Here is a 15035-nt window from a genome sequence, read left to right as displayed (position 1 = left end):
GGAGTTAAGGTTTGTTTATTAGTTTGTTGCGTGTTTGAGTGCATGTTTAGTCACTTCAGTTGTGTCTGACTCTTTGTGAACATATGGACTGTAGCCCACCAGGTGCCTCAGTCCATGGGATTCTCCACTCAGGAATACTGGAATGGGTTGCCATGCCCTCCAGGGGATATTCCCAACACAGGGGTCAAATCCACATCTCCTGTGTCTCCTGCACTGCAGGCAGATTCTTTACCACTGAACCACTGGGGAAAAAAACCTGATAGTTTAATTACTTTTACTTTTTAGAAATAATAATTAAACATGGTTTTAAAAACTCCTACTTTTTTAGAAGGACGTAATGAGCAAACCTCCATCGTCACGGTCATAGAAGAAGTTGAATAAAGACAAATTGTTATGTGAAGCAATAATATTATAAGCACAGTACATAGAGACAGAAAGCTATGAAAAGAATTGAAAATAAAAACTTAGAATATCTATAGAATGATATACAATAACTGGTAACAATGAGGGCCTCCAGGGAGAGAGGAACTAGGTGATTGGAAACAGGTTAGGGGAAGACTGTTCACTATAAATTTTTAGTACCTTTATAATTTTGACATAGGCAACTTATCTGGTGCAATAAACTATTACATGTAATAGCTATTCAATATAACATTATAATAACTATTAAGTTTAGTAACTATTAAAATGAAGCAAAAATTAAAGTCTCCATAGTGATCTAAGTACAGAATCCTAGGTGTTTAAAATGTTCTTTCCACAAATATTTTATTAATGTCTTTCCTACACCTAAGAATAGAAATAAAAAGATCATCCCTGGGAAGATAGACTGAGGGATAGAAAGGGTATGTCAAGGGACTGTAACTTGTTCCTGTAAGTCTTGTCTTTTTTTTCCTTTCCTTTTGTATAATACACATACAGTTTGCCTTTTTAACCATTTTTAAATATAGTCCAGTGTTATTTAAGTACACTGTCTTCAGAACTTTTTCATCATCGCATACTGAAACTCTGTACCCCTTAAACAATAACTCCCCAGTTCCCTTTCCCCCAGTCCTGTTAAATACTATCTGTGTTAAATACTAAATTTCCTATCTTATAAATTTGACTACTCTATATTACCATGTAGGTGGAATCCTACAATATTTGTCCTTTTGTGTCTGGCTTGTTTCACTTAGCATAATATCTTCAGGGTTCACCCATGATGTAGTATGTATCAGAGTTCTTTTCAAGGTTGAATTATATTCCATTATATAATCATTATACCACATTTTGTTTAGCCATTCATCCATTGATGAATATTTGAATTGTTTCCACCTTTTAGCCATTCTGAATAGTGCTACTATGAAATGAACATGGATGTAAAAGTGTCTAAGTCCCTGTTTTCAGTTCTTTTGGGTATATACACTAAAATAGAAATTCTGGGTTAAATGATAATTCTTTGTTTCATTTTCTGAGGAACTGCCATACTGTTTTCTATAGCAGATGCATCATTTTACATTTGCACCTGCAATGCCAAGGGTTTCAGCTTCTCCATATTCCAGCTGACACTTGGTGTTTGTTTTTATGGGGGTGGGGTGGAGGGGTGGGAACCCCATGTGGGATCTTAGTTCCCTGACCAGGGATTGAACCTGTGCCCCCAGCATTGGAAGCACAGAATCCTAACCACTAGACCACAAGGGAATGCCTCCAACACTTGGTTATTTTTGTTGTTTTTTGTTTGGGGGGCATTTTTTTGTTTTGATCCATTCTAATGGGTGTGAGCCAGGGTGGCTTCCCTAGTCGCTCAGAGGTTAAAGAAAGCATCTGCCTACAATGCGGGAGACCTGGGTTCGATCCCTGGGTTGGGAAGATACCCTGGAGAAGGAAATGGCAACCCACTCCAGTATTCTTGCCTGAAGAATCCCATGGACAGAGGAGCCTGGTGGGCTACAATCCACGGGGTCGCAGAGTCAGACATGACTGAGCGACCTCACTTCACCTCACAATGGGTGTGAAGTAATATCTTGTGGTTTTTCTTGACATCCGTCTCCCTAATGATTAATGATGTTGAGTATCTCTGTATGTTTATTGGCCATTTGTCTATCTTCTTTAGAGAAATGCCTCTCCAAGTCCTTTGCCTATTTTTTAACTGGATTGTTTGATGTTTTTGTTGAGTCTTAGTTCAGTTCAGTTCAGTTCAGTCGCTCAGTCGTGTCCGACTCTCCGCGACCCCATGAATCACAGCACGCCAGGCCTCCCTGTCCATCACCAACTCCCGGAGTTCACTCAAACTCATGTCCATCGAGTCGGTGATGCCATCCAGCCATCTCATTCTCCGTCGTCCCCTTCTCCTCCCGCCCCCAACCTTTCCCAGCATCAGAGTCTTTTCCAGTGAGTCAACTCGTCGCATGAGGTGGCCAAAGTATTGCAGTTTCAGCTTTAGCATCAGTCCCTCCAATGAACATCCAGGATTGATCTCCTCTAGAATGGACTGGTTGGATCTCCTTGCAGTATAAGGGACTCTCAAGAGTCTTCTCCAACACCACAGTTCAAAAGCATCGATTCTTCGGCGATCAGCCTTCTTCACAGTCCAACTCTCACATCCATACATGACCACGGGAAAAACCATTGCCTTGACTAGACGGACCTTGGTTGGCAAAGTAATGTCTCTGCTTAGTAGTTCTCTATATATTTTATTTTTTTAATACTTATTCATTTGGCTGTACCAGGTCTTACTTGCAATTTGATCTTTGTTGGGACATGCAAACTTTTTAGTTGCAGCATATGGGATCTAGTTCCCTGACCAGGGATCAAAACCAGCTCCCCTGCATTGGGAGCACAGAGTCTTAGCCACTGGACCACCAGGGAAGTCCCCTATATATTTTGACTCCTTCAGTAGATATGTGATTTACAAATATTTTCTCCCATTCTTTCTGCTGCCTTTGGACATTGTTGATGGTTCTTCCTTGATGCACATTTTAATTTTGATTAAGTTCTCGCTCTCCTTTTTTTATTTTGTTGCCTGTGTCTTTGGTGTCATATTCAAGAAATCACTGTCAAATCCAATAAAATGAAGCTTTCCTATGGGAGCACTTTAATCTCTATGATGATGTTATGGCTTGGACTATCACATAGATTTAGCTATTCTGGTTAATCAAATGGAAAAGCAGTAAATTTGAAGACACAAATCCAGTGGAAGAACTTAACCTCCAGAAGTTTGTGGGAAAGCTGCTTATTTAATAAATTAAGCTAGTAAGACAAATGGGAATCTCTGCCTGTGACTTGCAGTGATAACTTTAGTGATTAATAATAAATATGAAAAGCAATTTGGGCACTAAATAATTTTGTTACTTACCCCATAGCACCCAGAGAGAGAAAGCCTTCAATTTTAAGTGACAAATTTAAGGTTATTTTCTGAGAAACCAGGTCCTACATGTGGTGATTCTACTTAAAATGACAGTTTGTTATCACTGTCTAGCCCAGCACAGTAGGGACATCCATTCTGGTGACTTTGGCCACTGTAGTTTCAGTTCAGTTCAGTTCAGTCGCTCAGTCGTGTCCGAGTCTTTGCGACCCCATGAATCCCAGCACGCCATGCCTCCCTGTCCATCACCAACTCCCAGAGTTCACTCAAACTCATGTCCATCGAGTCAGTGATGCCATCCAGCCATCTCATTCTCTGTCGTCCCCTTCTCCTCCCTCCCCCAATCCCTCCCAGCATCAGAGTCTTTTCCAGTGAGTCAACTCTTCCCATGAGGTGGCCAAAGTATTGGAGTTTCAGCTTTAGCATCAGTCCTTCCAATAAACACCCAGGACTGATCTCCTTTAGAATGGACTGGTTGGATCTCCTTGCAGTCCAAGGGACTCTCAAGAGTCTTCTCCAGCACCACAGTTCAAAAGCATCAATTCTTCGGCGATCAGCTTTCTTCACAGTCCAACTCTCACATCCATACATGACCACTGGAAAAACCGTAGCCTTGACTAGACGGACCTTGGTTGGCAAAGTAATGTCTCTGCTTTTTAATATACTATCTAGGTTGGTCATAACTTTCCTTCTAAGGAGTAAGCGTCTTTTAATTTCATGGCTGCAATCAGCATCCGCAGTGATTTTGGAGCCCAAAAAGATAAAGTCTGACACTGTTTCCACTGTTTCCCCATCTATTTGCCATGAAATGATGGGACCAGATGCCATGATCTTAGTTTTCTGAATGTTGAGCTTCAAGCCAACTTTTTCACTCTCCTCTTTCACTTTCATCAAGAGGCTTTTGAGTTCCTCTTCACTTTCTGCCATAAGGGTGATGTCATCTGCATATCTGAGGTTATTGATATTTCTCCCGGCTATCTGATTCCAGCTTGTGCTTCTTCCAGCCCAGCGTTCTTCATGATGTACTCTGCATATAAGTTAAATAAGCGGGGTGACAATATACAACCTTGACGTACTCCTTTCCCAATTTGCAACCAGTCTGTTGTTCCATGTCCAGTTCTAACTGTTGCTTCCTGATCTTCATACAGGTTTCTCAAGAGGCAGGTCCGGTGGTCTGGGATTCCCATCTCTTTCAGAATTTTCCACAGTTAATTGTGATCCACACAGTCAAAGGCTTTGGCATAGTCAATGAAGCAGAAATAGATGTTTTTCTGGAACTCTCTTGCTTTCTCCATGATCCAGCGGATGTTGGCAATTAAAGGAATCACTCCTCACACAATCCCTTGACAACATTGCTCCCGCTCTTTCTTCACTGCATAGTTGCCTAAAAAAACTCCACCCTATTTGAATCCCAGCTTTTGTCTGTTCAGTGCTTAACTCTGAGAAGCTGGACACGACAAAATACACGATGGTATTAACTTATCTCACTGAAAAATATATGACCACTACCTACAGTGGGCCCATGATATTCTAAGCAATTCTATTACATGTCCCAATTCAATTTACTGCCCCAGTCTGCAAAAGTCAAGAGTTTCTTGTTGGAATCACTAATACACTCTCTGTCTTCTTTAATTCATCTTATCCCCCTACTTCTTATTTTACTGCCAAAGAAGAGCAATCAGATAAGAATATCGACATAGTTTAGGGGGACTCTATTCCCAGCCCTTTCTCTGGCAGTTTGAGCCTGCAAAGCCAAAGTAAGAAAATCTTGGTGTTCCTGCAGCCACATCTCTGTGTACAATATGAAGTCCTGGAAGCTGCCCAGCTGGCCATAGAGTCTTTGGATGGCACCCTGGTAGAGGGTTCCTGCATCAAGGTAAGGTCACCAGAGAAAGCATAAAGTAGTACCCTTCACTCAACCCTGTATTTTCCATATCCATATTTACTCAACCTTATATTTACAGTGCTGACATAACAGCTTAGACAAGCACCCTTCAGAAGCTTAGATACGAGACTTTCTGTTATGGAAAGTCTTCATCCAAGCCTGGTATTCTTATAGTGGTGACCTGATACATGATAACTTTCATTTTTGTCAAAATCAACCTGGGCTGCATTGGCATCATCCTTGTACTCTTAATCACCACTTAGATCCAAATGGTTTGTTTGTTTTATGGTTGCCCTTTAGCTTTCAGGGGAATCAATGGTATCTTGATGTTTCTTATGTAATTAAACAGAATTTCCTTGGTGTAGAAGACAGAGAACTGATTTCCATTGCAGGTGGTTGGGTGAAAGGAAAGGGAAGAGAGTGTTATTTACACAGAAATATTTACATTTTGTATTTATTTATCTATTATATAAGTTTATACTAAAGTCCTTTAGGGCAGTTATCGTTAGCCTCTGTATATAGATAAGGAAACTGAAGAATTAAGTTATTTCCTAGTATGTAACAGGTCTGGGGATTGAAGTAGTGACTTTTCTAGCACTAATGCCATCTTTCCTTGGTTAGGTGCAGCGGCCTGTGACAGAACTCACCCTTGATTGTGACACCCTTGTGAATGAGCTGGAACGAGATTCTGAGAACCGAGGTACTATATACCTGTCTGGAGTGAGTGAAACCTTCAAAGAACACCTGTTGCAACAGTCTAGCCTCTTCCTGGGCCTGGAAGCTGTGATCTTGCCTAAAGATCTTAAAAGTGGAAAGCAGAAAAGATATTGTTTCTTGAGTAAGTCTATGCCACCAAATATAGCCTTGTTCCAGGAGATTAAACATGGTGATAACATGAGGTCAGAGAAAGGAAATGTTCACCAAATAGGCTCTCCTGGGCTGGATCAGGTCAGCATCTCCCGATTTTGTCCTTCTTCCTTGGCTCTGGGTGAGCTCCAACTTGGATGGTGATCAGTTTTGGTTTTGGTGTTTTGGTTTTTTTTTTTTTTGGTACGTGCTGTGATTCATGGGGTCGTGGAGAGTCGGACACGACTGAGTGACTGAACTGAACTGAACAGAATATTCTTGTTTTCAGGATTCAGAACATTTGGCAGTGCCCAGAGGGCCCTCAACATTCTCACGGGCAAAGACTGGAAGCTGAAAGGCAGGCATGCCCTAACCCCCAGGCACCTCCATGCCTGGCTCAGGGGCTTACCTTGCGAATCAAGGCTACCAGGGGTTCGTGTCCTACCTCCCCCTTCGGAGCAGGAGGCCTTGCAGGTGAGTGAGTTAATGAATGTATCCTGGGGCTTGAGGGGAAAGGTAACTAGATACTTTAGTTTGCTTGGTCTTGGTGTTGGCCTTCTGATGTTTATGGAAATTAGTCATGAGAGTCCTGGCACTAATCTTCACTCTCCAGCTTCTTCCAGCCCTGGACACACCTTTCTTTCTCCAAGATATCTCATACTTTGTCTCCTCCAAACTTGCTAAGATCAAGTTTTCTAAGTGGCTCTCCAAGGGATTTTGAGGGGTTGATACAGGAAGTTGGAGAGCTGGACAAGTCTTAAGTGATATATATACACAAGATGATTTTTGGTGGTCATAGGTGGACCTCTTTTTTCACTTTTTTTTAGTTATGAACTTTTTTTCCCTAACACTTATTTAAGGTAACAACCAACACATTGAACCTATGATTACATGGATAGTATTATTTTAAAAGTGAAAGTGAAGTCCCTCAGTCCTGTCCAACTCTTTGCAACCCCGTGGTATGTAGTCTGCCAGGCTCCTCCATCCATGGGATTTTCCAGGCAAGAATACTGGAGTGGGTTGCCATTTCCTTCTCTGGAGGAATCTTCCTCACCCAGGGATTGAACCTGGGTCTCCTGCATTACAGGCAGACTCTACCATCTGAGCCACCAGGGATCCCTAGTATTACTTAGATGAAGCTAAGGAAGAAATTGATTCACTTTAAAGAAAACCATTAGGGAATATCCAACAGAAGGGTGAAGGTAGGAGGTGAGTGGCTTAAGTTTGAGAAACCCTGCCCTAGTCTCATGTCCCACATTTAGCAGATGAGAAATAGAGATGAGAGCTAGTGAATGACTTGCCCAAGTCACAAATATACTTAATAGCAGAGGCCAGACTAGAGGTTTCCTTAGTGATTTGATTCCCCTAACTCAGTGCCTTGGAAGATCCATCTGGAGGAATGGACAACAGCTGTCCTAAACTGACTTGAAAGCCTGGGGATGCTGGACCAGGAACCCTACAGTATAGATTCTGGCTTCACACTGAGGATTTGAACAGAGCCTTTCCTGGGAGCCTGAGGAGGAATGTTGCTGTCTGTCCAAAAGTGAGCAGTGGGTACCCTGGCTGAGTGTCTGTATCTGGCTTTGATCCTAGATGCTGAAGACGGACCACCCAAAGATAGCTGCCTGGCACTGGGGCCGGAAGATAGGAAAGCTCTACCACAACCTGTGCTCAGGCACCCTTTGCCTGATCTTGCTGCCAGGAACCAAGAGGTAAGGATTGAAGGGTTGTTCCTTCATGATTCTGACCTCTGGACTTAAGCTTTTCTTGGAGAAAGGCATTTGGTTGATATCCAGGCACATAAATGAAGACTGAAACGAATCATCTCTTTAACTCTTACAGTTCTAAGAGATAGGTTATTATTGTATTCCCATTTTACATGTATTTGCTCTTCTGTAACTACATTTTGTGGTCCCTCAAGGAGATGGCTCATCCCAGTTTAAAGGCAGAGATAGATCTTAGATCATGCAGCCTCTCAAACAAGAAGCACTTGAGTAAAAATGGTCAAGAAGTTCTAGGCAAGGCACAGGTTCAGATGTGACCGGAGCCTGCCTTTCCCACATGTAAGGAATGTGTTCCTGTCTTCCCTGCCCTTTCTCCCTTTACCAGTTCTGTTAACTTTTAAGAGACACGGCCTGTTTGTTGATTCTAAGCCTGAGGAGTAGTGGAGCAGAACTCTGGGTCTAGTCCCAGTTGTATCACTTAACTTTTCTGACAAGTAGCGGCCAAGCCACTTTCCCATTATGGATCTGTTTCCCTTTGGTAAGATCAGGGATTTAGAATAAATCAGTAATTTTCAAATACTTTAAACTATAGAAGTGAAAGTGTTAATAGCTCAGTCATGTCTGACTCTTTGCAACCCCATGAACTGTAGCCCACCAGGCTCCATGGAATTTCCCAGGCAAGAATACTAGAGTGGATTGCCATTCCCTTCTCAAGGTGATCTTCCCGACCTGGGGAGCAAAGCCGGGTCTCCTGCATTCCAAGCAGATTCTTTACCAATGAGCCACCAGGGATCAGTTCTTTAAACTATAAAACCCTTTATTAAAGAGAAAAATTTTGATGTTAAATCTTTTCTGAGGCATAAAGATGAGCAGTTCTGAAATGGATGAGTAGGTATATGAATGAACATGTGTATTGGGGGAGGAGGGAAAGAGGGCAGTGGCTCTTTTGAAATAAGCAGTTTGAAAATCACTGGATTGTATTATTTCTAATAAGTCCCTTAAAATTCTGACATTCTAGGATTATTTCACAGGTCCAGGGTTCCAGGTGGTGAAACATGAATGCCTCAGGCCTTGAATCCTGGCTCAGAAGTTAATTTCCTGTCATAAAATTCTTATAATATATACTAGGGCTACTAGTGAAACAGGCTACCTGCTGGGCAGCTTATGAGAATTACTGTCTCTGAGAAACAGAAATAATTACTAGGTGTTTACAGCAAAAAAAAAAAAAATCTTGGACTGATACACTTTAAAAAAGCTTATAGGTAGACTTAATAGTAAGAGGTTAAAAAGTGACCCAGAGTTGCCAAAGAAAGAGAAAAAAAGCTTTTTGGTTAACAGTGTGGTCTCTAAAAGGGACAAACTTGAACTTGCCTGGACAAAACTTCTCAGAGCCAGTGCTATGGAGGTAGAGATAAAATAGGCAAGTCTTCATGTACCAAGTAGAATACTTAGCTTGTAGTTCCCCACTGTGTAGGTAAACTAAGCCAAGAGAGGGTCAAAGCTTTCTTCTTCTAGAAGTGGTTGGGATGTTCTCAGGGGATAAGGGCTTAAAGGCAGGAACATTGGGTCAGGGAGCAAAAAAGGTTAAGTTCTGACTGAGGCAAAGGTCCCAAAGGCATGTTTGACAAGTCAGGAGAAAACTGGAAACAGCAAATCCTGTAGTAACAAAACCTGATGTTAGTCCTTTGTTTCAAAAGTTACACTGTCATTTCTGTAGTCACAATGATCTGTAGCCAGCAGCAGGAGCATGTTATTTCCCCAAGCTGTAAGTCTGCTGTGTGACTGACTTCTTTTGGCCTCTTCTGTGCAGTGTCTCCATGATTTGGAAAACAGTAAAAGTGGCTCAGGAAGGAGTAGCAAGGAGAGTAGAAGGTTTTCCCTCATGCTGGGAGCTTGACTCACCTCTTAATAATTTCTGTAATTTATGAAACCCTTAATGTCAAGCACTGCTAAGTGTTTTACATGCAGTTTTGGTTAAGGTTATTGCATCTCCATTTTAATAAGATGAGGAAAAGGCTCAGGTTAAGCAACTTGCCTAAGGTCACACAGCTAGTAAGTGCACAATTAATAGTTGAATTATGAAGAGTGAACTGTTACTCGCTCAGTCATGTCCGACTCTTTGTGACCCCATGGACTATAGCCCACCAGGCTCGTCTGTCCATGGGATTCTCCAGGCAAGAACACTGGAGTGGGTTGCCATTCTGTTCTCCTGAGCCAGGGGTTGAACCCTGGTCTCCTGCATTGCAGGTGGATTCTTTACTGTATTTGAATTATGATTGTCTCTAATTCCAGAGCCACTCTCCAGCACTCAGAACTCCAGTTCTCCGTACCCAAAAGGCCTGTGGCTTGTTAGCTTAAGTTCAGACTTCAGGTGGAGACCGATTCTGTTTGTCTTTGCTCATTTCTGCCTCGGAGAGCACCTCAGCCCTCTCACCCAATTCCATGAGTATTCACTATGAGGTTGTAGGAAACTAAAATATATCAGGTGACTCCTAAATTCTTAGCAATGTGCTGGGTGTTTCACAACATAATTAAGTTAACATAAAGTTTTTAAACAGTGCCTGGCATGTGATAGGTGCTACAGAAGTATTTTTAGCAAAACAACATTCTAACAGCAGTTTAAAAGGACTCTGATGACAGACTGTTATCTACAGCAGTGCCTACTCAAGGTACATAAGCGGTTTGGGAGGAGTAAATGAGGACACATGTAAAGTTCTTACTGCTTGGCTTGCAGCAAGTGCTCCATCTACATTAATATGTTAGCTGTTACAGTCTATAGTCCTTCCCACAGCCCTGTGAGGCAGTAATTTAAATATGTAATATTTATTGTTGAAGAAACGGAGTGTGAGATCATTCATCCTTAGTTGAGATATGCCTCACATCTGTTAAGTGGCCGAGCAGTGGTTTGATTCTGGGCATCTGAGTCCAGTCAGTATTCTTTCCATTGAACTATTTTCAGCAGGCTGTCTACCTACCTGGCCCTCACCCCCATGGCACACACACATACAAAAAAAACCCCTTTCTCCTTTACCTTACTTTTTGTCAACAGGGTTAAATGAATGGTTAACTGTTTACTCCTCCTCCATTACAGCACTCATGGATCGCTCTCTGGCCTAGGACTGATGGGAATAAAAGATGAAGAGGAAAGCACCACTCCAAACGTGTGTTTGTGAGTCTGCCCACCACTTCCCAGGTGTCATTTCTTAATCCCTTGTGGGCAGTGGCAGAAAATATGGTCAGGCTGCAGGCACTCTACAGGCTGCCAGACCTCTCTATATAGCAGACAGTTTGTGGAAACACTGTACTCATTAAGAGTCTAGTCCATTTATATGGCATGTACAAAGTTTCAATAAATACCTAAAATTCAAACCTCATCTTAGAGTGAGGGGAGGCTACCAGTTTGCACTTTCTTTGGTGTCAGTGGGTTATATACAAGTATTCTAGCAGGTGCTCATTTCATGTAGCACTCCTATTAAACAGTATACTGTATATAAGTAAGGAAACCAGGAAGAGAAAACCCAGACAGTATGTAGTTTGTCAAAGTTGTAACATCTGTGAAGCAAATTTCTGTAAGGCAAACTACCTTCTATTGAATGACTTATAAAATTGAAAGAAAAAGGCTGACTGAAAATCTGGCAGGTCCACAGAGGAAAATAGAAGACTCTTAGCTTTTAACCAACCCAGGAAACCCTCTTTCAGTTCAATTTTTCCTTCCAGAGTGACTGCAGTGTTACCCTTTACCAGTAGGTGCCTCCAACACCAGCGGTCCTAACTTAGAAGCTTCAATTTCAGTTAAAAAACCTTTGTTTTTCCAAAAATTAACTTTCAAATTATCAACATTCTGTGTTGGAAAGGACATGGGCACAGGCACACACAGTTCCAAAACTGATAAGAGATACTAGATGCCCTTCTGAAAAGATGAACTAATCTGTCAAGCAGTATGTATCATTCCAAAAACTTTGTAAATTGCTCCCTACCCTGAGACCTAGCAGTTCTACTCCTAGAGTATTATCCTACAGTAACAAAGATAGTTTCTCAAAAACACGTATGGAGGAGATGCTATAGGGTTATTCGGTAGAATTCCATTCTTTAAAAATTATGTGTGTGTGTAAATAAAATCTAGTGAAAGATCTACAAGCAGCAGCAGTAGACCTCTGGATCCAGACTACCTGACTCTGAATTCCAGCTTTCCTACTTTTAGTTGTGTGAACCTGAATAAATTATTTAACACCTCCTGTGCTTGGTACATAACAATGGTATACATCTTACAGGATTGTTGTGAAGATGAGATTATGCATTCATAATATATCATAGGTTGTATAATGCATGGAGAGTTACAGGATAGTCTGTATAGTTGAGTAGAAAAAAACATATGCATAGGCCTGGAACAAAACCTGGAAGGCTATATGGCAAAACGTGAACAGTTTTTATCTCTGGCTGGTGGGACTGGCAGATTCAATTTTACCAAATGCTTTTCTGAAAGTAGGCTGCTTTGTTTTTAAAAATCAGCACATATTTGTTTTATACTCAGAAAAAAATAATTTACTTAAAATTAACTCTCAAGGTTGGGCATTTGAGTCTGTGTTTAATCCTTTAAATGCAACTTCCACAAGATCTGGAAGTTGGGGACCAGAGGCCAGAACTGAAGAGCTTGATTTTGGATTGAGATACTACCTTTTGCAGTTCCCTTGTAAATTCCCTAGATGGACTGCTGACCTCAGCTGCAAGGACTTGAGAACATCTTGAAACAGTGTTGCTGGATTCTTTCCTACTGCAGAACTCCAAAGCTGTGGGAGTTTAGCTGCTGTTTACCTCTTGAGACTCCAGTCCTGAGACACAAAATAAATGTCTGCTTGAAGGTTGGCACTTCAGCTCTGCTGCTGGGTCAGTCACTTAACCTTGTTTGAGCCCATTCCCACAGATCTGTAAAATGAGGCTGTATCTACTTTTAAGGATATGAATATTCAAAGATTCAGTTTGTGAAAAATGACTGAGTAGTGGAATGTGTTATGAATTATTTTCCTTCTCTGAGCCTCAGTTTCCTCATTTAAAATTTTTTTTCATTTTGGCCACAGCACACAGCTTGTCAGTTCCCCAAACAGGGTTGACCAGGGATTGAACCCAGGCTACAGCAGTGAAAGTGTGGAATCTTAACCACCGAACTCTCTCAGTTTCCTCATTTTAAAGATGGCAACATAATTACCTACTTCATAAGGTGGTTATGAGAATTAAATTAGGGAAAGCCTACATTTTATTGAGGATCATCTTTGAATTGCAGACTCACAGAGCAGATCAAGGCTCCCTGTGCCAAGAGCACTCCCTTTGCTCCTAGGGACAGCCAAGGCTATTCCTTTTTCTTGATGGGTGGGGTGAAGTTTCCCCATGGGCCCCCAACTCTAGAACTCTGCAGAGATAGGCCCAGACCATAAAGTCTCTTGAGGCTCCAGTCTGCACACATTGTTCTTTCTGATGCTCCCACCTTTTGGAAGCCAAAGCTGCCAACTTGGCCTCTTGCAAAACACATTCCATTCATAAGTGCGTTTGTGCATTTTTCCTCCCACACCCTTCTAGGCAGCCACTGCTGAGCTGCCAAGGCAGCTGCTAGAGAAGCAACTTCTCATTTGGGGGAAAAAAGCAACTCGAAGGATTTTCACAGAATACTTGGTTTAGGCTTTGAACACACTACTCCCAAACTTTCTAGCCTCCTCACCCCTATGGGGTTGTTTAGTAAAACACTCAGCCATGTTATTTTCATTTCCTTTTGTCCCTCTTTTTGTAAATTCTCTTCTCTGTTATAAAGGAAACCAATTAATGGAAACTTGAAAAATCCAGAAGAGTTAAAATCATACCTAATCCCACCGGAGTCAGTAACTACCACTATTTTACAATCATCTATCATACATTTTCCACTATCCAAAAGCAGTTTTTAATAGCTGCATAATATTCCAACATGCTGATGTGTGCCATAATTTCTAAACCAGTCCCAAGTTGTCCCCAAATGATGCTGCCAATCATATCCTTGCACATCTTTGGCAGATAATTATTTCTTGATGAAAAATTCCTAGAAGTGAATTTAATTGGGCTGAAGAGTATGAACCACTGAAAGTTTTTTTAATTCCAGAAAAGTTTTTATCTTGTTTGCTAGCATTTTTTCAAATCTTTGTCAATTTGATTTAAAAGTTTTTCATGTGGGATGATGTGCAGATAAGCGACACTACTGACTGCCTCATATCATGGTCTTTGGCCCTTGTGTTATTTTGATTCCTAACATTTCATGTTTTAATATCAAAAAAAAAAAAAGTTTTTCATTACAGGTTTACTTTAGGATTTTTAAAAATCTATTTATCCGAATACCCTTTAGATTGTCATCTCCTATTTTTTCCATAAGCTTTTGGCCAATTGTTTTTCTTTAGAGTTGTCCATAACCTTTGCCCGTGTTTCTGTTGTCTTTTCCATAATGAATTTTCCATTCTGAATGTTTAAGTTCTCTTTACAAATGTAGTGTTCATTTACCAATTATTGCAAAAATGTTTCTAGTTTTTTAAGAGTTTTAGAAGTCTGTTCTTGTCTATGATTTTTTTCTATTTGCTTTTATACGTAAAAAGTCGACTGATCCAGAGATAATTTAATATCCACTGATTATATAACATATATTTTTTAAATGATTTTTTACACATATACCTTTATTCCTCCTATCACTTATTTTGGCATAGGTAACTTTTCACCAAATATTTAGATTTTATCCAATTACCTATCTTTACTTAAACAGTAAAGGAGGCTGCATTGTTGTCTGTGTATTCAAGAGCCTTGTGTCTGTGTCTTCTTTTGTCTTGTCTCACACTAGTACCGTATTATTTTGTAGCTCTGTATTGTAATATACTCGCATTCTCAGCAGCAACACCCCAGATAAACATGGGCCCAGAGTCCTCATCAGCATGGATTACAAAATATAATAGAGTTAGATGCTCTGCTGCTGACCGCATTGCTGCCTTATTTCACTAACTTTCTCAGCATCCCACAAGGTAAGAAGAGAATCAAGGAATATTACATAATAATGTTAAACCCATATAAGAGCCTTATAGCTTTCGTAAGAGAGGGCATCCTTGGAAGTCATAGCAAAGGAGGTAGGAGAGGTGTGGCTGGCTCCCTTGCCTTAACTTCCCAGGCAGAGTAACCCTTTAGGGTCTAGGTCAAAATCCAGAGTTAGAGAATGACTTCCAAAGCTAACCCAGCCATGTAC

The 15035-nt window shown here is 41.0% G+C and overlaps 1 protein-coding gene across 3 annotated transcripts in view; it reads left to right on the top strand.

Moving 5' to 3' along the window:
- REXO5 (RNA exonuclease 5) overlaps positions 1-11075 on the top strand; it is a 56360-nt gene extending 45285 nt beyond the window's left edge. For 2 of the 3 annotated variants that reach the window (XM_055409610.2, XM_088832935.1), the window contains 5 exons: positions 5124-5216; positions 5847-6063; positions 6361-6545; positions 7665-7783; positions 10887-11075. In XM_055409610.2, coding sequence (XP_055265585.1) covers positions 5124-5216; positions 5847-6063; positions 6361-6545; positions 7665-7783; positions 10887-10968 — 696 coding nt within the window. In that variant the 3' untranslated portion in view covers positions 10969-11075. The remainder of the gene's footprint in view (positions 1-5123; positions 5217-5846; positions 6064-6360; positions 6546-7664; positions 7784-10886) is intronic. The other variant, XM_055409613.2, reaches the window with a different exon arrangement.
- Positions 11076-15035: the final 3960 nt, after the last annotated feature.

The sequence above is a fragment of the Moschus berezovskii genome, chromosome 27 (assembly GCF_049115385.1).
Source record: "Moschus berezovskii isolate FMDL1 chromosome 27, NW_MosBer_1.0, whole genome shotgun sequence".
Taxonomy (NCBI): Eukaryota; Metazoa; Chordata; class Mammalia; order Artiodactyla; family Moschidae; genus Moschus; species Moschus berezovskii.
Note: the sequence above shows the minus strand (reverse complement) of the source record. Positions and strands in the feature narration are given on the sequence as shown.